At 44.1% G+C, this 27,022-nt stretch overlaps 2 protein-coding genes across 5 annotated transcripts in view; both read left to right on the top strand.

Moving 5' to 3' along the window:
• The window catches only part of CDH5 (cadherin 5), a 31,453-nt gene extending 27,483 nt beyond the window's left edge, over window positions 1–3,970 (top strand). For 2 of the 3 annotated variants that reach the window (XM_028739659.2, XM_028739660.2), the window contains 3 exons: window positions 715–823; window positions 1,298–1,543; window positions 1,795–3,970. In XM_028739659.2, coding sequence (XP_028595492.2) covers window positions 715–823; window positions 1,298–1,543; window positions 1,795–2,303 — 864 coding nt within the window. In that variant the 3' untranslated portion in view covers window positions 2,304–3,970. The remainder of the gene's footprint in view (window positions 1–714; window positions 824–1,297; window positions 1,544–1,794) is intronic. The other variant, XM_028739662.2, reaches the window with a different exon arrangement.
• Window positions 3,971–15,358: 11,388 nt separating this feature from the next.
• The window catches only part of BEAN1 (brain expressed associated with NEDD4 1), a 46,525-nt gene continuing 34,861 nt past the window's right edge, over window positions 15,359–27,022 (top strand). The window contains exon 1 of one of the 2 annotated variants that reach the window (XM_028739663.2): window positions 15,359–15,663. The gene's annotated coding sequence lies outside the window, so the exon portion shown is untranslated. Of the gene's footprint in view, window positions 15,664–17,956; window positions 18,041–27,022 lie in introns of those variants that run through there. The other variant, XM_028739664.2, reaches the window with a different exon arrangement.

Below are 27,022 nucleotides of genomic sequence, written 5' to 3'. Positions count from 1 at the left end.
AAAACACCACCTATTTGATTCAGCCCAGTGGCAATATTTGCAGCTGCACCATATGCTAACATCTTTATTTGGACCGGCAGCTTTTACAGCATCTAATACACCTAAGATAATAAAACAATTGGTTAAATCCTTTCAGATTAAAAAGCCAGTGAATGTTTTCCACAGATACCTGGTCTCAATTAATCAATTTGACATACAGCATCTGAGAAATGAATAGAATAAAGAATTGGAGGTTCCTATTCTACCTAAGCAGTGGGACAATAATTTAGCTTCTATAGTTAATGTTTTATACAACAAAAATAATATTAAGAATCTATTGCCCTTAGTTTCAAAACTGTTCACTTCATATTGTATCACAAATTCAAGTATTTTTATATTTTTCTTTAATATTTGCTTTTGCTTTTGTTTTGTTCTTTTTCTTTTACTTTATTTTCTCACTGAAAATTTTCGATAAAATATACTAAGAAAACACTGATCTGCAGATGAAGCCACATAATCAACAACTGTACTTATGAGGTGCTTCAAGGACTGGCTCTTTCTTCTTTTTAACCTTTTACACTGCTCCACAAAAGCCCGTGGCTGTGTGGTACAATATATTTTTCAAATTGCTCCCAGGGAGTGACTGTACCTCATAACATGAAGTCCCTTCCTGGGCAATTGTTTGAGGGAAAAGATGGCCCTGTATATTCACAACAACCTTTTCAATTCCTGTAGACTGTTATCATGATTTCTGCTGTGGACAAGGATGAAATGTCACCAGGAGTGAAATTCAAGTTTTCCTTGGTGTCTGAAGAGAGCAACTTCACTCTAATTGACAATCACGGTACGTTTCTGTGGATTTCATGAGATGGCAAAAAGGAAACATTGTGTGAATGTTAACTAGCCATGCTCCAAATACAGCTTCATGGTTTGCTTGTCCCTGTTTATAAATTATTTAGGGATGTCTATATATTGTATTGTATATATTGTATAATCATTTATAGAACATTTCTAAACTGCCAGCTCATTCAAAACTATCATGGTGATGTACAACACAAGCACTAAAACATCACATAATTATAAAATACAGAACAAATAACCAACACTGAATCAAACTGATTCTCTAAAACTGCTAATTTCCCAAAACAAACCACTCCTGTATAGTAGAAGTCTTGATGACTCCTGGCCACCCAGACATTTTCTGGGTTCCTTAAAAGATTGCTTCACCTCAGGAGCCTCAGGAGCAGATGGCTGGCATTCCTACAAGGCAATCACCATTTGAGATTATCACTTAATGAGACGCTATTGCCTTCCTCAGATAGCACAGCGAATGTCACCGTCAAATACGGACAGTTTAATCGGGAACTAGTCAAAACCCATTACTTGCCTATCATCATCTCTGACAACGGCTCACCCCAGCAGAGCAGCACAAACACCCTTGCCATCCATGTCTGCAAGTGCAACGAGGAAGGGGACTTCACTTTCTGCGAAGAGCCAGCAAAACAAATGGGAGTCAGCGTCCAAGCACTACTTGCCATCTTGGTCTGCATCCTCACCATCATTGGTAAATCTACTCATAAATATTCACATTTCTGGCCTTCCCAGGGGAAAGGGGAAAAGACCCCTTATATTACATATAAGGAACGTAAAGGGGTGGCAGAAAGGGATATGAAAATGGAGTAATTTTGCTCTTTAAGGTCATGCGGTAGCAACCGTTCTTCAGAGATGGTTACTTCTCCCACCTTGCCAAACCTCAGGTTGAATCATGCTTGTTTTGCTTCTCCATTCTACAACTAATTTATGATTTGTTTGCAGTGATTATGGTGCTAATAGTTATGAGGAAGCGACACAGGAAAGACCTGAACATTCTCAGGAAGAATGTGACGGATATCCATGAGCAGCTGGTGGCCTACGATGAAGAAGGTGGTGGTGAAATGGACACCACCAGCTACGATGTGTCAGTCCTCAACTCAGTCCGCCAGACCAGCATGAGGTCACCGAGGATGACCATGGAGAACAGGCCTTGCGTGTACTCCCGTGTACAAAAGCCCCCAGGAAATGGGATCTCGGGCACCGGAGAAATGGGCATTATGATTGAGATGAAAAAAGACGAAGCTGACAACGACGGGGATTTGCTGCCATATGACACTCTCCACATATACGGTTATGAAGGGGCCGAGTCCATTGCAGAATCCTTAAGCTCTTTGGGATCAGGATCCTCAGACTCTGACATCGACTATGATTTTCTGAATGACTGGGGTCCCAGGTTTAAAATGCTGGCAGAGCTTTATGGGCTGGAACCCAGTGAAGATCTTCTGTACTGAGCGTTCTGTATTGACAGGTTCCCCCAGCCTCAGCCACAGACAATGTGGCTGAGAGAATGTTGGTTCAGAAGACGGAACCAACTAGCAATTCCTGCATTCCCAATACCTAAATCAGCTCAACATACTTTTTTCTGAGCAGGTTTACATGACCAGGATGATAGACAGCAAAAGCGATGACTTTTGAGCACTTCAGAAGGGACTCCATGAGCATATTAATGCATCCTGCACATGAGGGAGGACTCTGATTGGGCCACATAGAGTCCTTTCTGGTGCACTCTGACACATGTATGAACAGCAAGGGCAGGGCTAGATCCCAAGGCACACACACATTTTGAAGTGTGGCTCTTTCTTGCTTATTTTAGTTACTTAGAATATCTGCCCTTTTAAGTCAAAGCCCACCCATGATTCTGGAAGGAACAATTTCCAGGACTTCAGGGAGTGCAAATTTCCTAGTCTCGAGTGTAGGCTTCATTTGATTGCAACTTCCTTTATGCATGTATATACAGGCTAACTTTTTATTCATTTTTTAATGCTCTTTTTTTCCTTTTCAAACACAGCTGAAGAAATTCAGCTGCATCAGGGAACTTTTCCAAGTTACAAGCCTCATTAACTGTGAAACTATCTTAACACTTTTCTTCTTGCTGGTGCCCCCCACCCCTTCTTCCAGGTACTGTAAACATGGATATTTCAAGCATTTGATGCTTCCAAAACACCAATAGGAGATTCATCACTGATTTGACCATTCCAAAACTAGCCTAGACCTTTCCCAGGTGCTGTGTTGCCTGTTATCCAGTGGAGGCTGGTGTCCATTGAGACTGGAAGAGCAGAAGATAAGGAGGCCAACAGTAGGGGGCACTAAAGCGAGTGATAGGAAGGGCCAACTAATTCTAGTTTTATCCCCATTCTCCTCTCTGCTGTGTTGGACAATGGCAACTCTGAGACTAAGGGTGAGGAGGCTGACAGCCTGGGCTACCTCTTGGACCTGTGAGGAATAGCTAGGTGGGGGCCAGCTGAGGGGGCAGTGCCCCACTTGCCCCAGTGGACTAGTCTCCATTGCTGTTACCTCCTCCCCCAGTCTACCTTACGACTGTGCCCAAATGTCTACTGCTTCTTCAGCCGCCAAGTTCCCCCCCAACCATTCCCCTTCTTCTGTTTACCATGTTGTCTAATGAAGACTTCTTTATGAAAAATTCCAAATATTGCCACCTATTGTGTGATATTTTGGTTGCCCTCATACAGATTTTCTTTTTTTCTAATGGGCCAGCATGACTACCTTTACTTTTTCTGTGAGCAGGGTATACTCATTTTCACTAGCATGCAAAATCCAAACTATACATATAAGTATGATTCTACTAAATAATGTATGGCTATTATTTGTTTAACAAAATATTCCTACTAATGAAAGTAGTTGGGTGTAATTAATGTATGTGATGTTTAACCAGTGAGGTTAACTATAAAATCATTTAAAGCTATTGTAAGGCATTTGTAAACAATATCCAGTTTTTAAAGTGCCCTGTGATCCTTGTATTTTGTAATCTGTTTGTGTTAAAAGCTACTCTACTGTACATCAATGGTTTTTGCACTGGATAATTTCATTTCCTATTTAAGTTGTATGTGTGTATGTTGTGGGTGGGGAGGGTTACCTACATAAAAGCCAAATTCATGTATACTTGCATTTGTCTGCTCATTAGTAAGATCTTCAGGCAAACCTGTGGTGACTTTAGTGCATTTAAAAGCAGGGAAATCTACAAACCAGATGATAGTATCTGCTTATCAGATTGCTGAGGAACCACTTCTTCCCTTATGTTTGTATGTCACCCCCAAGGCATAAAGGGCTATAAATGTACTGAGGAATGGGGTGTAGCTCAGTGGCACAGCACATCCTTTGCATGCAGAAATTCCCAAATTCAGCCCCTGGCATCTCCAAGCAGGACTGGGAAATATTCCTGACTGAAACCCTGAAGAGAAACCCAGCCAACCAGCATCCACTATACTGAGACAGGTGGATTAATAGTCTGGCTCAATATAAGTGATATTCTTCCTGTGTTCCTAGAGCAGCACTCTCTCATTTGTTGGATTTGTCTTACTGTATGGCACACTTACCACAAAAAGTGCCTATCTCAGGGGTAAGCTCATTGAACTCAGGGGTGATTTTCTTCAAAATAAAATAAACACTCCGTAGCCTAGGGAGTGAAACATGGCCTAGTTAGCACACATTGTTCTTGACGACTTAAAAGATGCTTTGCGAAATAATTGCTAACATCCAGCATATTTGTCAAACAAAGTAGCAGAGAACAGCTGCTGAATTATGTTTCACCCCTGGGCACCTTTCGAAATAATCACTTGTGCGGGCCTATTTATGCCTTCCAAGGTGTCAATGAAAATTCCCTTCAAAGAACTGTGGCACACTTGTGGCAAAGAACTGTGGCACACTTGGTGAAGGCATCACATAAGCAAGGTGCTTGGAGCAATGTTCATGTGACCTATGTAAAAGGATATGGGATGGTGTGCTGTGTTGCAAACCCATCACAACCTCCAAATATTCATCAAAATGTTGGGTTGGAGCCTGTGCAGGTACAGCTGTATACCCTGTGTTTTGTAAGGGTACTATTTGCATTGATGGAATCTGCTAATGCACATTTCTTCCTGCATAGGCTCTGTTCTAACCTACCAATGAACACATTGTGATATATTGGTCACAAGTGAGACCTGATGGCATGGTCTTGTTCCCGATAACCATACATTTGCATATATGTAAATAGGGTTTGGAAAGGTAGTATATAAATGAAATAAATAATAGCTAACTGGCCATTTCTTTGTCCAGAAGATTTTAACAGTTCAGCAAAAGAACAGAACGGGCCAAAAAAACCTCATCCAGTTCTCCCATTGGCTATTCAGATGCCTACAAAAGCCCACAAGCAGGACCTGAGTACAACAGCACTCTCCCCACTTGTGAATCCTAGCCACTGGTATTTGGAAACATATTGCTTCTTTCAGTGCAGGTAGACCATAGCCATTGTGGCATGGCTAGTGGGGATTGTTCTCTTCAGGTGGTCAGTATCAAAGTGAATGCTCAGTCCCATTAAGGAAACATAAACCCCCAGTCCTGTTGTCATTAACATGATGGGCCATTGGCTCTCTTCAGGTCTTTGATAGTGGAATTAATTAAGCACACAAGAGTGGGGGGCTGCAGGGATGAGCATGCTAGCTCCATTAACTTGTGTATACTGTGGATCCAAAAATGGCTGTTGGCGGGGAAGAAGCACATCCACCTTACCCTTGTGGTATCCTTGCTGGGGGTCATGAGATTCTCTCCCCTAGGCAACTTAACAGAGAGATTGCTGTCTCCAATAACTTGCACAAGGACAAGAAAGAAAGCTTGTACCCCAGAAACATCAGGGAGGGGTGTTTCATCACTCCTAGTAAGGACCCTGCTGTTTCCTTCCTGCCCCATCAGGCTCACTGTCTACCAACCGACACTGTTGCTGCTCCACTTCAGTGCCTGCCCATCGCCTCTCCAGGTTTCTTTTGTGTAAACAAATACAGTGGTGCCTCAGGTTACATACGCTTCAGGTTACAGACTCCGCTAACCCAGAAATAGTACCTTGGGTTAAGAATTTTGCTTCAGGATGAGAACAGAAATTGTGCTCCCGTGGCAGCAGCAGGAGGCCCCATTAGCTTCAGGTGGTGCTTCAGGTTAAGAACAGTTTCAGGTTAAGAACAGACCTCCAGAACGAATTAAGTACTTAACCCGAGGTACCACTGTACATTGGGAAATCATGGATCTTGTTTGTAACATAAGTAATTTGGCCCTCAAACAGCCATGTAACTGAGTCTTCAGTGAAATCAGCATATATCTATATTTAGTTGTGGCATGTACACAAATGAGCAGCAGGTGGCACTCAGCTCCAGCAATGCCATAATTAAGACAACACACTTCTGCAGTTCTGTTCCCTGCCATTGCTTTTCGCATAGACTGAGTACACTGCCATCAGGATTGGATGCTTTCATGCATAGCCCTGCGCTGCCTCTAAAACGTGGTCTATGCATGCAGCAGAATGAAGTGGGAATGCAGTGGTAGACTTGAGGTGATAGAATGGCAGGTATCACTTCAGAAAATAGGGCAGAGGTCCAATTTGCTCCTCTAAGTTTTTGCTTTCTTGTTCATTTTAAAAAACAGAACTCCCTGCAAACGGAAAACTAGCAGAACAGGGAACAAGACTGGGCTAGACTCTTTCTTCCTAATCTCCTAGCTTTGAACAGGAAGGTTTTTATTTTTCTTTATGAGGAAGAACATTTAAAAATGGCAGTACCCAAATTTGGTCTGACATGGTACAATCCAGTCTGCCACTTCAGACAATGTGCAGTCTTGCCCTTAGGGACTCTGAGGCATACGGGCACTGGAAAGAGCTGTTCGCATTAGCTATGTACTCACCAAGACCCATATGCCAATAGGAGGCAATCCTAGGTCATTAACACAACGGGCCATTAGCAACTCAGTACTATTGGCACTGCTCATTCCCTTGCCTAATTCTGGGCCTAATCACAACAACTTCTACAGTTAAAGGACAAGATGTGCCATGGTTACTATTCTTTTTCTCTGTCCTCTCATGTGCTCATTGGGCAAGTGCAGGTGAATAGGCAACAACAGCAAGAAGGAGGAGGAACATCTAAGCCAGTAGCCACCTCTAGCTGGTTCACAGCAATGAATTCTGGAACAGTTCCAGGTTGTCTGACAATTCCCCCCACCTCTGCCAATGGGCCCTGGCAAGCTTACCTGGCTGCAGTGGCAGCACTCTGAGCAGTGCCAAGCACCTGGCTCTTGCCACATTTTAGTTTCCCACAACAACTCAAGAGAGATGCTAGGATGGGGGTATTTGGGAAAATTTAAGAAGTGTCTAGATCATGGGAGGGATGCGGGTGGCCTCAGCGCCTAGGACTTGCCGATCGAAAGGTCGGCGGTTCGAATCCCCATGGCGGGGTGCGCTCCCGTCGCTCGGTCCCAGCACCTGCCAACCTAGCAGTTCGAAAGCACCCCTGGGTGCAAGTAGATAAATAGGGACCGCTTACTAGCGGGAAGGTAAACGGTGTTCTGTGTGCTGCGCTGGCTCGCCAGATGCAGCTTGTCACGCTGGCCACGTGACCCGGAAGTGTCTCCGGACAGCGCTGGCTCCCGGCCTCTAGAGTGAGATGAGCGCACAACCCTAGAGTCTGCCAAGACTGGCCCGTACGGGCAGGGGTACCTTTACCTTTACCTAGATCATGGGTAGCCAACCTAAGGCTCGGGGGCCGGATCTGGCCCAATCGTCTTCTAAATCCAGCCCACGGACGGTCCGGGAATCAGTGTGTTTTTACATGAGTAGAATGTGTGCTTTTATTTAAAATGCATCTCTGGGTTATTTTTGGAGCATAGGAATTCGTTCATTATTTTTTTTTTCAAAATATAGTCCAGCCCCCCACAAGGTCTGTCTGAGGGACAGTGGACCGGCCCCTGCTGAAAAAGTTTGCTGACCCCTGGTCTAGATCCAGGTGCTTGATACTCCAGAAAAGCAAAGTTAAGGGTAGCCATAGCAGGTTTCATCAGCAAGCCCTGCCAGGGCATTGGATTTTTGTATGTTTTTATATTTGCTGCTGTTTTGCTATGTTACTGAGGCATCTGAATATAGACTGCATTTTTAATCAAGGCTTATATTGGCTTATATTTTGATCAGGTTCCTAAAATTCTAAAAATAATGTTTCTTCCAAGGTAGAAAACCAGCAAGCGGCTCCAGCAAGCAGCTGGCAAGCAAAGGGCCCCCTGGTTTATTGCGGTCATAAAAAGGCTGAGAAGCAGGTCACTGACCTTGCATGCTGTAGAGTACAACTAAGTTGTAAAAGTGGTAGGTAAATAGTAAGGTTTTGCCATTCGGCCTCTCAATATACAAAGAGTCATTTGCCTAAAGGTCAAAAAGGCTAAGCATCTGGCTGGCTGGTATTTTGGGAAGCGTTTTAAAAGCTGTTCCTTGTTTCTTTTTAAATTGAGATCCTTTTACTCTGCAAAGATTTCTTTTCCTTTTAAAAAGCTATATATATTATGTATTAAATATATTGGCTTAAATGTAATTATGCAAAGGATTTAAGAAATGCTAGATTCTTATTTCATATAGTTGTAAGAGTTGTATTTATCCTGAAATTAAGTCAGCCACCAGCCTAGCCCCCCTGCCAGACAAGGAGACGCCATCGAGCACTCCTGATATATAGTTGTCAGGCATTTGTTTAGAAACCTTCAAATGAAGGAGATCTTTCAATGTTGATGTGAAACTCAAGATCCTTGACATATGTTTAAGATAAAAATTTAAGATTAACCATTTGTTTTAGAAGGCAATAGGGCAAGGAGGGCAAGAGGTGAGCTAGTAATTAAGATTCCTTGTTGAGACACATGTAAGATATATTACTACTTATTTGTCATTTATAGATGTAACAATATATAGCTCTTTGTGTTCCATATAAGGACAGGAGGATATGGGTGTATCTTTTAGGATTGGTTATAGCAATCAGCCAATAGGAAATCCAACCAGGCTGATTGGACAGAGGCAGCCCAAGGAGGAGCAAAGGGGGCTGGATTAAGGGAATATAAGTGCTGGCCATAATGGCAGGAGGCCAGGCCAGAGCTTGGTAACCATATACCACTGTGCCTCTCATTTATTTGTCTGACAAATAAATTATTATTTTAATTTCTCTATTGCTGCATTGAATATTTCATTCCAGCTAAGCGTTAACCACAAGCAGGGTGCTACATTACTATGACTTTTTTATAGTATTTGTTTGAAATGTGTTCCTGCTTTCTTTGATGTAAACTGCTTTGAGCATGAATATTTTGTGGGAAAGTGGCAAACCAATAAAAGGACTGAATGAATGAATGGTACTGCAAAAGAGATAAAAAAGATTAGAAACTTCTGAGGGCATTGTCAAATCATAATAAAGGCAATCCAACAGGTCCTTCAAACTGAAAAACAGCTATATGTGAGCTTCATAACAAACCTTTGTTTGCAGATGATGCTGTTGAATTTTCAAGAGCTCTCTTGGTCTCTATAAAGGAATCTTGACCCTCTATGGGAAAACACCAAAATAAAAGTCTACGTCACTGCTTTTTTTCTGTGGATACTCAAGGGTACGCAGTACCGCCACCTTTTTTTTCTAGAAGAAAAGCACTTCTTTAAAGTGTGGCACTTACTGTAACAACTTCATGGTAAGTACCAACACCTTTTTTCCTAGAAGGAAAGCACTGGGCTACATAAAGTCTCCATGCCCCTCTGCAAATGCCTTTTCTTTCTTTCCCAGACTGCAAAAATGCCGTGCCTCCCATTTCTCTTTATATGGCGGTCCTTATCAGCAGGTCTTCATACAACACTTTCCCTCTGACACATGTGCCTGTTGCCACTGGCAGCTCCATACATTTTGTGTGAAAAACCAACAGGCATATAACTTCACATTTTTTTCTCCAAGGTGCCATTGGGTGCATTTTCTGCTTGCTGATACCTTTCAGAGCACAGTGACACATCTGTGGGAAGACCACTTGTTCCAAATGTTGCTGTATTTTTAAAAACAGGAGGCAAGCCCAAGTATCCCAAGTATATGACTTGCTGGAAACGGCAGGAGGGGAAGAAGAAGAAGAGTTTGGATTTGATATCCCGCCTTTCACTCCCTTTTAAGGAGTCTCAAAGCGGCTAACATTCTCCTTTCCCTTCCTCCCCCACAACAAACACTCTGTGAGGTGAGTGAGGCTGAGAGACTTCAGAGAAGTGTGACTGGCCCAAGGTCACCCAGCAGCTGCATGTGGAGGAGCGGAGACTCGAACCCGGTTCACCAGATTACGAGACTACTGCTCTTAACCACTACACCACACTGGCTCTCCAGTGGGAGAGTGCTGCTGTTGTGCTCAGGCCCTGTTTGTAGATTTTCCACTGAGGCATCTGGCCAGCTACTATGAGAACAAGATGGCGGACTAGATGGGCTGCTGGCCTGATCCAGCAGGGCTGTCCTTGTGTTCTTCAGAATGCCAAAACTGGTTCCAGCATAGCATTTTGCCTTATATCACACCCCATAGAATTATTTTGTGTGTGGATTAGGAGGCAAAATCTATGAACTCAAATTGTGTGCTGCATTCCTTCAGAATTGGCCTGCTAAGACTTCCTGAGTGACCTGCCACCCAATTTATCAGCAGTGCTGTTGCCAGTAGAAATGGGCGGGGGGGGGGGGACATACCACTCAAAGGCTGTCTTTGCAGCTTCCCCATTAGAGAACACTTCCTTCTTTTCAGCAGCGCTTAGGAAATTTCAGCAGAGCACTCAGGCACAGGGTCATCGAATCACAGAACTGTAGAACTGTACGTTCACTTCCTTTGTTTTCTTAACAACTCATACTTAGGCCATTACCTCACCAGGAAGCTAGCCTGGTTATTCCAGGAAATGAATCCATGCTGGATCCAGGAATTAGAAGGGACTTTACACACACCCTACCCCCACCCTAAACTCATTGCAGGGCAGCATATTTGGAGGTGAGGCAAGATAAAATGGGGGGGAATCACTTGTATCCTACTATACTTCCAGCACCCAATCTCCTTCTCCTCCTCCTTTTCACCACTTCATTTGTAAAATATCATATCAGTTTTGAGCCACCCTTGGATATTTTTTTGCCCCCCATAGCTATATTTTTGTTCTCCATGAAGGTCAGTCTTAATGCATTCAGCCTTTCAAGCATGGCCTTGTTTACCAACAGCCCTTTCAGAAAGTGCAAAGGATGCATTTTAAGTGTCTTATATCCAGTAGCTCTTGACATATGCTTTGCTCTCTGCTCTCTCTTTCTTTAGGCAGCATAAAGAGTTCTCAGAAACAATGGTTTTGCCCTTCTCCTTTATCCATCACTAAACCTTGACTCTTTCTTCTAGCAGGATTTTGTATGCCATGACCCTCAATGAGCCTCTTTGTATGCATCCTTTCCTTTTGGTCTTCTAAACCTCTCTCACATCCCTCTGCAAATGGATTGTCCATCGTCTCAATCTACTGGCAGCCCTTTAAGGATGCTATTCTCTCGTGTACCTAGGACCTCGGCCTTTTTGCCCTTCCTTTTTTCCTCCAAAATATAAAGAAGTCCTGGCTGATCATCTTACCACCTCTTTTTTACAGGTCAAGCTTATTTAAAACACATACTGTCAGAGGAGAAATGTGTGTCACATTCTCGTGAGGGAACTATGGACACTTCATAGCCAAAGCTGTGAAACTGAATTCTCTATTTCAGTTCATAACAGAGAACAATCCAGGAGAATACAAAAGGCTGCAAAGTTGAGTAACTTGACAGGCCATTTCTGTTTGGGGGGTTCTCAGAGTTTCATACCTGAGGATAAACTGGTTAGCTTTGAAATGATCTCCTTCAGAATTCTTTTTCTTCCACCTCTTCTGAAAATGTTCCCTTTCTCAAGTCCCAGAGATGCTAATGTGCTCCCTGCTTAAAATGTGTCATGAGTTGCATGCACTTAACAAGAGGCAAGGATGGCCTCCAGCAGTGTGAAATTCAGAGTCCCATCTTCCATTTAACCACCACAAAGTGCCAAGTGGGAGGTGATATTCTCAGTAGGAAAGCAGTTCAATGATTATTTAAAAAATAAAAAATAAAAACCCTGCTGGTTTATGACCAGAGTTAAGACTACCTCATGTAGGCCCAAACTCCACAAAGCCAGGAAATGAGAAGCTAAGGCTGCCACCTTAACAGATGTGCCAGGGATCAGCAGTGATGTGCAGTGTCACAACTTATGCTTTTCCTTGATCTTTCAGGCCAAAATCCAGATGAGCAGGATGGTGTCATGACCCCTGACTCTAGCAACAACCTGGACAGTCAGAGGCAGCAGGGGCATCAGGTAGGGAAGCCATTGTGCCTGAAACTCATGAACCCCTGTTCCCCTCACAGAGCTACAATTCCCAGAATGATTTAACAATCAGTTCCTCTTCCCAGGGAACTCTGGGAATTGTAGCTCTTTCAGGGGAAGAAGGGGCCTCCTAACAACTTTCAGCACCCTTAATTCTTTGGGGTACAGCTCCCAGGATTCTTTGGGAGGAGACATGGCTGATTAAAGTGGTACTGTGGTGTAAAGTTCAGTGGAGCCTCAATGTACAATTACCCATTTAGGTAGCAAACACTTCACAAACAATGCAAAAAGAGTGGACTGTGGATGCCACATTAAAAATCTTCTTTCAAGGCATTCCACTTGAAGCAGCTCTTAAAGCTAGTCCAGAATGCGACTGAGATACCTTGGATACAATTGGAGAACATTCCCATGGAACCTTCAATTTATGTGCTCGCGTTTCTGCATCCCTCCAGAGCAGCAATTAAAAAACTGGAAAACCCATTCTTGCAGGTTCCCTTTCAAGTCTGAAAACTATGGGAAGTGCAGCTGGCACCTGCAGTGTCCCCTCGTATACCTATTTTAGACCACCTAAGGTTCCGTTATACAGACAAGTTTAGGCATTATAAACAGTGGGCAAGAGCAGGAGTATTCAGGATACAGGACACTCTCCCAAGAGGATGCTCAATTACCATGGAAAATTTAAAGAAACAGCTTGGGAATATTTCAGCTAATTGGTTCCAAATGCAACAAATTTGTATACAATACATTCACTCATTTGTTAAATCCAAGGGCTTCGATCCCCGATGAAGTCTGAAGCATTAGGAATTAGATCTTAGAGTTTCAAGATGAAGCTTCTCTACTTTATAAAACATTATTGGACCTACAAATGGACACTGGGCAGAGTTTTAGGGAAGTGCTGAAGCCAACTTAGGCCAACAAATTGATGAACACAAATGGTGCTCCCACTGCTTACCATTTTGGCTAAATTGCAGGAAGCCTCTTTAAAGATCATATGAGGGCACTAGATGTCCCTATGCCTTTCAAGAGTTAACTACTTTCTCGCTCTTACGCTGGAGAGGATGTATTTTTAAAGGCACATTCCTCCACACGTGATGGGAGTGTCTGCTTCTTAAAGATTTCTGGACCCAAATTTTTCCATTGCCATCCATCATTACAGGGCAACATCTTGTACCCGATCCCAGGTTAGCCCTGCTGTCAATGCAAAATGATATCAATCAAGTGTTCAGCATAAAGAGTTGGTCTTCTTTCTTATGACAGCAGCAAGACAAATAGTTGCTTCCAGTTGGAGGAGGAAAACCCTCCCACCACAGAAACCTGGACCCAATAATATGTGCCGAACATGTAGCACTTATGGAATGCTCAGGTCACCATTGGAGGGCGATAAGAGGATTAACAAAGAAAGATGGGTTTGACTCCAAATGGCCTTGATATATATCATTTATTAATAATTGTACAGTAATCCCCCTCATCTCAGTTACAGCAGCCAGTACAGATAAATTATCTTAACATTTTAGATCCACCCTCTGGATGACTGCATACAAGACTTAACAATTGTACATGTAGGTGGCACTTTTTTGCCTGCTAGTTTGATCTGTTGATTTTTATTTTTTTAAATTCCACTCTTAGAAGAAAAAGAGAGCAAGAAACATTCATACACCTGAGATGGTGCAGCTGCGTTGCTGAACCAGAGCCAAAATATTGCAATGCCAAACTGATTTCTTTTTCTGGAATAGTCATATTAAAGTGGATAGAATCAGCATCACCTGAAAAGTTCTGAGTCATAGCTGGGGAACCAACTCAATCACCACAGAATAAATTTGATTTAAGTCCCACTGCTAACAGCATAGCATATATTTCCAGACTTAGATTCTTAGCATCATGCTGGGAACTAATCATTTCCTAATTAATGCATTGCTTCCAAACTGTCACTTTTGATAGCTGAAATTGCTTTTGATCGCAGGGCTATTTTCATCCAATGATTTCTTAGAACTGACCTAGAGAACACTAGGTAAAGAGAAAATAATGTAAAGACATCATTTTCATTGTGCATTCAGGATGGCTTGTGCCCACATGATCTCAGGGCAGTTAGACACAATCCCACTTTTTATACCATAAATATTCTAAAGGTTGTTGTTTTTGTCCTACTTTTAGCATCATAAAAGGTACCCAAGGGTCATCTAGTCCAACCCCTGCAATAAGGGAATCACAGCTAAATCACAGCTTTTGCTGCACAACAGCATGCCTCCAGGTGGCAATAATGTGGCTAGGTGCACACTAGACCTTTAAAGCACATTCAAAGCATATTATTTCCTTCAAATAATTCTGGGCAGTGTAGTTTACCCCTCACGGAGCTATAGATCCCAGCAACAACTGTTAACAAACCATAGTGCCCAGAATTCTTTGAAGGAAAGAATGTGCCTCGAAGGCATAGTTGTGTGTAATAACAATGGGAAAGCTTTGCAAAACAGCTGATAAAGTGTGTGGACAATCCAGAATAAATCTGTCATTAATATGCTATTCTTGTATCAAACACTGCTACTAACGCTGATAAAGTGTGTGGACAATCCAGAATAAATTCGACATTAATATGCTATTCTTGCATCAAATACTGTTACTAACGCAAGAGCCAGTGTGATGCAGTGGTTAGAATGTTGGACTAGGACTTGTGTCAATCCCCACTCAGCCAGGATGCTCACTGGGTGACCTCAGGTCAGCCACCGCCTCTCAGTCCCTAACCCATCTCACAGGGTTGTGGGGATTGAACGAGGACAGGGACCACCTGGAGCTCCTTGGTGGAAAACCTGGCATAGAAAGACAATCAATCAATCAATCAATCAATCAATGCTGCAGAATGCATTGGGAGAGGTGGACGGGAGGAAATCCACCTGTCCGGAGGGGCCCTTTTCTTTCTGCACTCGAGATGCTCACATCCTCCTTTCCCTGTGTCTAAAGGTCCGCTTTCTTCCTCTTCCTCCGGAGCGCTTCTACCCCAGCTGAGAAGGGCAGCCGAGGAAGAGCCGCTGCCTGGCGGGGAGGTGGGGGGCGTCCCGGCGCCAGTCCCCTCGGCGCGCTCCGCTGCCCGCCTCTTCTCCGCCACGTCGAGGCGCTGCTGCTACAGGCGGACCGGGCGGCTGAGCAGGCGGGCGGCGGGCTGGGCCCTCGGAGGGAGCCCAGATGCCGCGGCGGCGGCGGCTGCCTGCAGGCGCCAAGCGCACGGCCACGCGGGACTCTCTCGGCAGCCGGCAGCCCGGCGCCGCGCCGCAGCCACTGGGAAGGCGCTGCTGCCGCCGCCGGTCGGAGGTCACGGAGCGCCGCGTCCCGCCTCCGCCTCTTCGCCGCTGCTCTGGCCGGGCTGGCGGCGGCGAAAGCGGAAGTCTGCCTCTCCCGCCGCCTTCGCCGTCGTCGCCGGGCTGCAGCCGTCGGAGCGCATGGAGAGATCGGTCGCCTGAATGGGCTCCGGTAAGAGGCAGGGGACGGGGCGACGGATCCTGCGGGAGGGAGGGCGGGCAGGAGGTTCCCTCCCGGGGCTTCTCCCCGCCAGCCCACGCGGCTGTGCACTTGCACCCTGCATTTCCAAAGGCTTCCTTCCTCCATCCATCCTTAAGACGAAACCCACGCGCATCGTTCTTCCCGGGCGCGCATCCCTTGCAATGCCCACGCACCAGGTCAGCCCTCCTCAAGCCGCTGCTCTCCAGATGTTGTCAGACTCCAGCTCCCATCAGCACCAGCCAGTATGGCCAGTACTCAGGGATGATGGGAGTTGTGGTCCAAAACATTGGGTGGGGGCGCAAGGTTGGAGAGGGCTGTGCTAAATTTAAACGGGTGCATGTCTGTTTCATGGGAATTCACCTTTTGGTTGGGGAGGAGAATCTAGATGATTTTATCGGAAATAATATAACCCTTTCCATATTTTTGCACTCAGCCGGGCAACGTGGAAACGCAGGCAGGGTAGAAACAGCGCTCTGGAATGCAGTACTGTATGTCTAAATTTTTAGAGTATGGATTAAACCTCTTATTTTAACCACTCCCCGATTATGCAGCTCAAGTGGGTGAAAGGGAAAGCCTGCATCTCTGCATGGGGTGGGGGAAATGTGTTGCATGTACACCTGTTAGTCACATCTATGAATTGGTCTGTGTTTCCCTCCCTTCTTAATTGGTTTTGTATAGTTGGAGGGAGAGGAAGGGAGGAGGAGGAGGAGAGCACCTGTGCTGATGAGCATGTGGTGTCTAAGAGCCCTGCAGTGAAACACATCATTTTGGCACAATTGTGTCAGCGGCAGTGGGGTTTTCTATTGAAACTTTTAAAGCATCTGTAACACATTGCATGCGTAAGTACAGCTACAAAAGCATCTCTCTCTCTCTCTCTCTCTCTCTCTCTCTCTCTCTCTCTCCCCCTCATTTCCTGCTCCATTCCTGGCACAAGGGATGGGGCCACTTGCAGCGAGAGAGCAGATGGGCTTCTGTTTCCTACTTTGACATTATTTGATGGGAGGAGGAAAGAAAGACAATAAAATAATATTTACATGCTAATCGTTGCTGGGTGTTTTATAACTGCACAAATGGTAGCAGAAGGAGAGTGGGGGTTTGTTTTCGTTTTGGCAAACTTAGACAATTGCATTTCAAAACCTGGTATACATCTAATTGATTTGTTCTCTGCAGCCCCAGAGGGTGGGACTGGGTCTAATGGGCTTAGGTTACAATATGGTGGACTTCCATTGAACATAAGGGGGGGAATTGATGGGTAGAGCAGTTTGACCATAGAACTGGTTACCTAGAGGCATCCTGGGCTCTCCCACACTGGAGGCGCACTGGAACATGGGAAGCAGCCTTATATTGTGTTAGACTGTTGGCCCATCCATCTCAGTATTGTCTACACTGACTGGCAGCAGCTCTCCAGGGTTTCAGGCAGGAGTCTCCCAAGTCTGCCTGGAGACACCAGGGACTGAACTTGGGACTTTCTGCATGCAAGGCAGATGCTGTAATAAAATATTACAAGCACTATATGCAAGGCCCCATGCTTAACTCATCTTAAACAAAAGCAGGACAAGTCAATCCTCTGCATCAGCCTTGCTCAACTGAATGCCCTCAAAAAGGTGTGGACTACAAATGCCATCAGCTGTAGCTAGCAGGTCCAATGGTCATGGCTGGTGGAAATTGTAGTCCAAAACATCTGGAAGATGCCAGGTTGGGACAGATACACTGCATGCAATGATGCAGTTAGGATAATTTTAGGCTCTGGACTTCAGATTGCACTATGTATCAATTTAAAATGTAAAAAACCAAGCCTGTTGCATTTTGGGGGTTTTCCTGCTCATTCTGTTAAGCAGGACCCTGAGCTTCTGCCCCAAAGTATTGTCTTGATGATATCATTCTGTTTATATATTTATCTATTTATCCCTCTGTTGGGGAGCCCCTTTGTCCCCAGGACAAGGGCACTACTCCTCTTCTATTTTGACTGAATGTAGTGAGGGCATAAGTCAGGTGCATTTCCTGTGCAGGGTGAGAACCTGTAATTGGCAGAGGGTCGGTGTTCTCTGAGTGTGAGACAGGGTGCAAGTGTATGTCTGGGTGGGTCTTGTGTTCTTTTAGTAAAACTGTTTATAATGTGAGAGATACCTTCTAGGGTCACTGATTGACTGGAGTACATTTTTGTCAATAGGCTCCTGTTGTTTACATCATATGCTTGGGATGGAGGAAGGTGATGGTGTGACTGTTGCAAGTACTTTTGGGTGAAACTGATTATCTTGACACATTTCAGTTGGAGTTCAGAGCTGGTTACAGGACTGAATCAACTTTGGTCGCCCTGATGGATGGCCTTTGTTGAGAGAAAGGCAAAGTGAGTGTGCCCTATTACTCTTCCTCAGTTGCTTTTGGTGTCTTTAACCATGATACTGTTATGTACTGAAGTTCTCACCCTGGGCCAGCAGGGGGATACTGTAGATAGTTTTCACTCAGGTCCACTTATGCAAATAAGGAATTGAAAGTGACGTTCAGTGATTGGATAGTTAAAGAAAGTTGTTACTGTTGCTTTGTAGTTGAGCTCTCTCTATATATATTTTTGCAAAAAAATTATTAGTTTTTACAATATCAACGACAAACAAAAACACAAAACAAACAAAACATAACAAACATAAATCATAACCTTATTGAAAATAACAGTTATTTACTTTGTAAAAACGACTTCCTCGTTTCCCCTTAGTTGAATTTCATTGCATATTCTTATAACGGTTTTCCAAATCCCAATTTTGATACCCTTTAAATTAAGCATTAACATCTTTAAATCTTCTCCTTCTTGTATTAAACATATTATTTTATCAGTTAACATAAATACAATCCTAAGCCCATTAAGTATCTGGAAGCTATTTGCAGTTATTTTAGCTTAACAAATTTAGCTAAATAATCATTAAATTTCTTCCATTCTTCATGGTGTTCCTCCTCCTTCTGGTCGCGGACTCTTCCGGTTAGATCGGCTAGCTCCATAAAATCCGTCATCTTCATCTGCCATTCTTCTACTGTTGGTAATTCTTGAGTTTTCCACTTTTTAGCTAACAAAATACGAGCCGCAGTTGTGGCATACAAAAATAGATTAACATCTTTCTTTGGCAATTCCGAACCTGTTATTCCACGAAGAAAGGCCTCTGATTTCTTTATAAATGTATATTTCAACATTTTTTTCAATTCATTATAAATCTTTTCCCAAAAGTCTTTCACCTTGGGGCAAGTCCACCACATATGAAAGAATGTTCCTTCCTTTTCTTTACATTTCCAACATGTATTATAACAATTATGATACATCTTTGCTAATTTTACAGGAGTCAAATACCATCTTCATAATATTTTCCTTTAACAAAGTACATGCGGTGAACTTAACCCCTTTCTTCCACAATCTTTCCCAGTCCTCAAACATTATATTATGTCCTAAATCTCTTGCCCAATCTGTCATCACCGATTTAACCTGTTCATCTTTCGTATGCCACTCCAGCAAAAGCTTGTAGATTTTAGATAAATTTTTACCTTCAGTCTCTAACAACTCCATCTCCAACTTAGATTTTTCCAAGGCAAAACCACTTTTCTTATCCAATTTATACAATTCATTAATCTGGTGGTAATGTAGCCAATTTAGCTTATCTTTAATTTGCTCAAATGTAGTTGAGCTCTATATAAGCAGGTTGGCTGAACCCTTCAGCTCAGTGCTGCTCTGGGCCTGTGAATAAACAAGAGCTGTTTGAAGAATCGCTGTGTCGTCTGATATGTTCACCCACAACTTAACAGATACCTTCCTGAATTGGCCATGTGAGATGAGTACTGAGGCACTGTTTCACCAGGGTCAGTTTCAGAGTTATCACTGGGTGATCACTTCTTGGCCTCCTGGCAGCTGCATTGTGGGGTGGCACAGGGTGTCATCCTGTCCCTGTGTTTAACATCTACATGAAACTGTTTGGAATGGTCATTATGAAATTTGGTGTGAGATGTCACCAGTATACAGATAATCTATTTCTCTATAACATCCAAATCAGGAGAGGCTATATAATATGTTAACATTTCATACACCATATAGGAAAATAAAAGCAACACACCAGTTCCCTAAACAGTAACAAAAAGACATTAGCCATTTTCAGAGAATAAATTCACTTCCACTAAACAGCAGATAAAAACAAACCCCAAAAACCATTCACATCAACCCAACAGCATTCCCCCCCCCCCCTTAACCTTCCCTTTCCACCCAGAAGCCCATTGTCAGGCCAACTGCTGTAAATCAGTGCTGGGTGGGTCCAGGGTCCTCCAGGATTTGTCTGAAACCTCCCCTCTCCTCTCAGTGGGGAGCAGTGGCAAAGCAAAGCAGCAAAGAGAATCACAGTGCCATCCTAACCATGTCTGCTCAGAAGAAAGACTTAATTTAATCCTGTGGACATGGATCTTCCTTGGTAACTGGGGCTAGAGTTGCACCCTTAGCATGCTCACTTACACAGCCCACAATTGTCTCTGCCCCTATGAGGCCTTAAGACAGCAAATCCTTTGCCCACTTAGATGGGAGTAAGCCCCACTGAAGTCTCATGTCTTATGCCTGAGTAGACATGAATAGGATTGCCCTGTAAGAGAACAGAAAGCTGTGCACATTGCTCCCTAAAACAGGAGGCATTCCAAAATGTAAGTGAATGACTGGATTTTATTTCCACTCACTGGAGCGAATGTTTAATGGATTCCTAAAATCTGGCTAGTAAACTGAGTGGGTGTGCTTTGACAACGTCATGTACCACTAAATGACATCTGCTGTGCAAACCAAAACAAACTGTTATTAAGACTCTTCTCCCCCCCCCACACACACACACACCAAGTTCTTTACCTCCACCGTTCTCTTTTCTTGGGAAGCATTATCCATCTGGGAAGAGGCAGCCATTATTCCAATCAGCAAAAGTAATCTGCTGGTGTTTACGAATTTGTTTGCTCCAAAGAGTGTATGTGTGCATGTGTCCGTGTGGGAGATCAGTAGCTGCTTTAATAGTCAGCAGTTGCTGTACTCTGAGAACATTCCCTTGAAAATTCCCACAAAGAAATCGATCAGGAGAGGGGAGAGCAAAAGCCTTGCTGCATTCACAGAGCTGTTTATAAGATTGCCCAAACTTTTAGCCAGCTTCGGTAATGTAAGCCTAATTAAATAAAAGAAGAGAGTTTTCCACCCAGCCCCTCTCATTGAGCAGGGTTGTCCCAATTCACTGGCCATATCCCCTCCTGACAGTTGCCTGCTCTGCCTTAATAAGAAACTACAACTCTGTGTTTATCATTTATGTGTCAGTTAGGATCCCTGACTGGTTGCATGCCAGTAAGTCCCTTCCTCACTAACATTGTAGTCACCTGATGGACATGGCTAGCAGCAACATCAGTGCTGGGTGTGTGACCAGCAGGCAAGATCCTGATCTACTCCCCTTATATGTTCAGTGGACATATAGGTGTGTTGTGTGTATAGCCTGGTACTTGAAGACCTTTTAATGTATATGTGGGGTGTCTGTATCTTGGTAGTTTGAAATTTGCTATGCAGGCACACTTGCTCTTAGTACAGTGTGGCAAACGAAGTGTTGTCATCTTTCTCCCCTGCCAGGAGTTGCTCATTATGTCTGATTAGAAAAGCCTGTCTGTCACAGCAGATTACAATGGATCAAGTTAGGTGAACAACACTTGTGCCTTGGGCACCCTAGACCTGGGCAGGGGCACCTGTGGTCCTCCATATGGGCTACAGCTACCAACCATCATCCCTGATCATGGACCTTTGCCGGAGTCCAAACACATCTGGAGGACCAAAGATGGCCACATCACTGCCATAGAGTTTACTGGGTTTACGACTGTTTAGGTTCATTGACAGCAATTTCTTTCATTTGTAGCTGTTAGAGACTCGGGCTGGGACTGGAGAGGCCCTGGTTCAAATTCTCACTCAGCCATGAGGTTCAGTGGGTGACATTGCAGCCTCTCAGCCTAATCTACCACACAGGGTTGTTGTGAGAGTGAAATTGTGGGGCAAGGGGAGTCACGCACACTGCCTTGAACTCCCTGGCCAGATAGAAACAAGATTGGTTGGTCTGGTGGTCATTCAGGCTTGTGAAACCGGCTTTCCTGATCTGGAAGTGGAAACAAAAATAGAAGGAAGCAGATCATTTCTGCCCAGTGGCAGAGCACGCCTGCTTTGCATGCAGAAGGCCCCAGGTTTGGTGCCTGGCATCTCTGCATAGGTTGGGCAAAGGCTCCTGTCTGAAACTCTGGAGATCCGCTGCCAGTCAACATACACAATACTGTGCTAGATGGACCAGTAGTCAATATGGCAGCTTCCTGTCTTCGCTTTCTGGGTTGAATAATCTTCCTGTAGGTGTGAACGTTGTTGTTACACACAAAGGAGCCCAATGAGATTAACTGAGTTTACCTTGGCACGCTCTGAGTGGTGAATCTGCAAAGCCTATATTCCTCTATGATAGGTGTTTCTGAAGTTGAGAATGGGGATAGTGTGGCATTCAATAGAAGAGAGAGGGGGCTTTTAGGGTGGTTGCTACTGAATTTTGTGCATTGTCTTGAAACATATGCCCAGAAGGCAATAAAATAACAATAATAACAGTGATGATGAGGATGATGATGAGGATGATGATGATGAGTGTGAGTATGACTGCAAAGGTCTTGATTCACCCGAGAACCAGGGAATGACCTTGGAACAGCTATAGTACTGCTGAAGCTGGACGTTCACTGTCATCTAATAAATAAGTCCCATGAGCTCAATGGAACTGACTCCCAGGTAAGTGTGAATAGGATTACAGTGAAATCCTATACACACACATGATAGCCAGGGGGAAAGAGTTGCAGCAGAATATTTCTGCAGCTATTTAAAAATGGGTTTAGAACTTGGTTACCACCATTAAAGGCCTCTTTAAGTGTGAATGCCAAAGTGTGAATCTTAAAGAACGCTCTTATAAATTGTTATTCTGGTGGTGTCTTAGTCTATTGAGATCCAACTGAACTTTCCCTGGGGTTAATAATAACCGTTGGCAGTGTAATTCAATGCAAGCAGCTATAGGTCATATTTACTGGACATGTCCTAGGGTCATAACATTTGGAAGCTAGTTCTTAATCACATAAAGGAAATGGCATGAACCCTATCATTGAACCCTTTAACTGTATTATTTTGTTATGTCAGACCAATAATCCCAACAGATGATTAGAACATGCTATTCTTACAGCGGAAAGGAGACAATAAGCAAGAGGGGGAAGAGACATCTTGTTAATATAAAATTCTGTTATTGTGGATATGATCAAATTAACAAATTATGTCAGTGTTAGAGAACACAGACACAGAAAAAAGTTGAAGGTACAGGATTTCCTGCCACCATTTGCAGAACTGGGTGCAATTTAGAATCTTACATAAGATGATGATGATGATGATGATGATGACAAAATAGTACAGATTCATGTTGATTTATTTGCTGACTGGTGAGAAGGAAACAAAATATGATTCTTTTAAAATAATATGGACTAATATTGAATTTGTGTTTGCTGACTACATCAAGTCTTTATTTTATCATAAATATGTAAAAGAGGGGTGCGGGACCTGTAGCCCTTCACACCCTCCAGGCTCCAACTCTCATCAGCTCTAGCCAGCATGGCCAACAGAGAGGAATGATAGTTGTAGGCATGCAACCTCTTGAGGGATGCAGGTTTCCTGTCTCTGCCATCTTAAGAGGCATTCCTTCCTGTATGAGGAGGAATGCCAGGTAAGGATGGATACCTCTTATAAGAAAACAAATTCAAAACACAACTACATCATCTAAAACCAAACAAAGGATTTCCCCCCTTTCTCTCCTTGCTGTGGCTGAGTTGTAGTTCAGCAACAAGTAGTCCATTTAGGTTGCTCCCTGACCAAGAATGTGTCTCAGTTGCTTATTTTGGAACACTTGGTAGTCCTCAACATGGACTTTGTGTTTAATTTCAGTATGAGTTAGCTTAAATTCTTGACACTTAGGTCAGAACAGCATATTCTGAAGGAACAGCCCTGGTTTTGGGTGGTTTGCTCACTTGACCTCCCAACAACTTAATTGTTGCTCCTTGCTGGGAAGGAAAGGGCAAAGCAGTGGTGAGGTTGGCACAGCGCAAAAGCACCGGCAGAGCCAATTCAGCCCTCCTGGCAGTGTGTTTCTACCATGCCAACCTCCCTGTCACCTCTCCACTCTCTTTCCCAGTAAGCAGCAGTGACTCAGCTGTCAGGAGGTCAGGTGGGTGCCACCATCCACTATGGACTAGCCCTAATACATACAGATCTGCTTTAGTGTTTACTCCTCACAGAGCTACAGTTCCCAGTAGCCTTAAGAAACAGCAGTTCCCAGGATTCTTTGAGGGAAGCCATGGCAGTTAAAGTGGCATGACTCTGCTTTAAATGTATGGCATGGATGTAGCCCTGGGGATGCTGGCAGTTGCATCTGGGGTCTTCTACTTACTAAACAGCGGCTGAGTCCTAGTCTTGTCTTTCCTCGCTGTCTCCTGGTTCTGAGCTTTGCAGCATTTGCAGCACTTCCCTTGGCCTTGAAAGAAGTGGCATACGTGACTGTGAAGGGCAGAGCTTCTTAATTAAGCAGCTGCTGCTTAGCTCCCATGCTCTTAACCCATCTGGGAGCAGGGCCTTTAAGAGCCAGCTGAGAATCTTTCTACAAGGAATTCTGCCCCAGTTTTAGCACCTTCTTGATTAAATGCACGCAAGGCACTGCCCGCTCGACGCCCTTTTCCAGATCATGCCTGCTTGTACAGCTGGCGCCTGTGCAATCTGGGGCTCCAGAAACCGGAACCAGAGAGGCCAGAGGTTGAGAAAGCATTTAAGTCCTGCCCAACCAAATCCTTCATCCAGCAAGACAGAATAATCCCTCTGTAAGCTGGACGCTGCTGCAGGAAGCAACAGACATGTTTGCCCAGTCTGAGGCTTGCTCTGCTTGCTCCGCAGATATGTGCAAGACTTAATTTGGTCTGAGGGTGCCAGGACTCAGCACGTAGGACCAAATAAATATCTGGTATATCTAAAGCCTAAAGAGATTTCGACCAGGGCATCTTAAGGGCTGCTTTCATTTGTTCTGCATTTGAGGCCTCTTTCCAGGGGCTGTTGCTGAATGAACATAGAAATCTGCCTTACACCGAGACAGATACCACAGATCCATTTGGCCAGTCTGCACCAGGGTATGGCACTTCTGGCCTGGGGGCCAAATGCGGCTCTCCAGGCCTCTGTCTGGCCCTTGGAACCCCATGATACAACTCTCACCAAGGCCAGTCTACCCATGAGGCAAAGGGAGGCAGCCACCTTAGGCGACAGGTCCAGCAGATCCTGATGTAGATCTTTATTTCCTTCTTGTTCCTGATGTAGATCTTCACTCACCCCTTCTTCCCTGGGAAGGAGGAGGTGCCATTTTGTGGTTTGCCTCAGGCGCCAAAATGTCTTGGGCCGGTCCTGACCCCCACTGGCCCTACTTTCCACCCTCATTGAGTGGTTTTGCCAGACTGGCAAAAACAAGCAAGTTTCTCTTGCTCTGGGTGGATGATTGAGAGGGTTGTATGTATATGCATAGAAACTAGTCTACCGTATCAAGGTAAAATTAATGGTAGTTCCATCCACTTTTGCTGCTGGCCACACCCATAACTCACATATGGCCCATGGAAGGTTGTCCAGCAGGGAGTGAGGCCCTCTGGCTGAAACAGGCGCTTGTCCCTGGTCTATGCTGACTGTCAGCAGCTCTCCAGGGCTTTAAACAGAGATTCTTCCCCCAACTGTATCTGGAGATGCCAAGGATTGATGGAATCACCTCCCATACACTATATTATTCTAGGCGTCCAGCCAAGACTTGTCTCTTTCAGAAATCTTTTAGCAAATGTGATCCGGTTTTTATGGGGTCCAATTAGCTCCTGACTTTCATGCTGCCTGGCTGCCTATTTATTGTTCTGTTTTGTTCCACTTTCCCATGGGGGAGTGAAGTTGTTGCTCTGTCCTCTTGCCGCTTTTATGTATTTACCAAGGTGTACTGCCTATTTTCCCATTTTTGGATTTTATTCATTGTGTTCTTGGTTTCATCTTGAATTCATTTATTTACAATATTTCTAGCCCACCTTCATGAGCAGTGCCCATTTTTACCTGGTTTTAATTTTTTGTTTTTAAGCAATTTTTATTATTTTCGTTAAACATTGGGGGGGGGGGGAATCAAGACAAAACCACGCAAAGGTTTTTTCCCCTGTTACAAACCTGTCCCAAGCAAAGTACAGAAGCAGGGAAAGTATCTGCCAAAGCCAATAACTCCATCTTCCCATTGCCCCAAAGTCACAGCCTGTGCTGTCAAGGTCATTTGAGGGTAGCTTCTGATTGCCTTGCATTGAACTTGTGTCAAGGATGACTTGCACACTGTGGAATCTGCACAAGTCTAGCAAGTTGGCAGGAGAGGTATCAACATTTTGCCGGGCATAACTCCTTTCCTATTACACTAATTAGAATGTGGTCTGAGTCATATAACTGATTTTAGCTTGGACTGGCGGATTTGTCTCTTTGCTGTTTCTTTTCTCCTCCAGTTCGTGAGCAGCCAAGTAGTTTAAGGCTGCAATCCAATATATATAAGCCCTACCAAAAAGCAATGGGGCCTACTTCTGAATTGTTATGTATAGGACTGCCCCATAACAGAATGAAATTGCCTCCAAATGTTGTTGGACTCCAATTTCTATCAGCGCTAGCCAGCATGGTGATGATGGAGGCAATCTGGAGGGCACCAGGTTGGCAAAGACAGGTCAGGGTAGTTATACAGACCTTGTCCTCTTCCCTCAGGTACATCAACCATGATTCCAAAATTGATGCTGTTGCATAATGACAAGAAGTGTTCCATAACCTCATCCCCAGTGCCCCTTACCCTACCCTATAAGGGAAGATAATAACACAATAAAATTCAAAAGAGTAACAATTAATTGCATGTATATTCAAAATCCAATTAAACCTAGTTCAGTTGACTCAACAAAATTGATGAAATTGACCCAGTTTGATACCAGCTTTTCAAAGTCTGATAGTCATTTACACCTCCAGCAGCCTCCTGCTGCCCCCTGGCCTCTAGCCCACCTCCCAGGTAACCCCAGGTGGAGGTACCTCCCACTTTGGGAACCACTGTTCTAGAACCTCCGTTCCTCCTGCCATCATCATCATCATCATTTGTTAAATATTGCTTGTGATCACTGAACACTGTAAAAATGAGGCAAGGGGTTTTTTTTATGCATGGTGAAAGCTTGTGTGGCGATGGCTGTGCTTTCCTTTGCTTTGCAAGCAGAATCCATGAGC

Source organism: Podarcis muralis, chromosome 7 (assembly GCF_964188315.1).
Source record: "Podarcis muralis chromosome 7, rPodMur119.hap1.1, whole genome shotgun sequence".
NCBI lineage: Eukaryota > Metazoa > Chordata > Lepidosauria > Squamata > Lacertidae > Podarcis > Podarcis muralis.
Note: the sequence above shows the minus strand (reverse complement) of the source record. Positions and strands in the feature narration are given on the sequence as shown.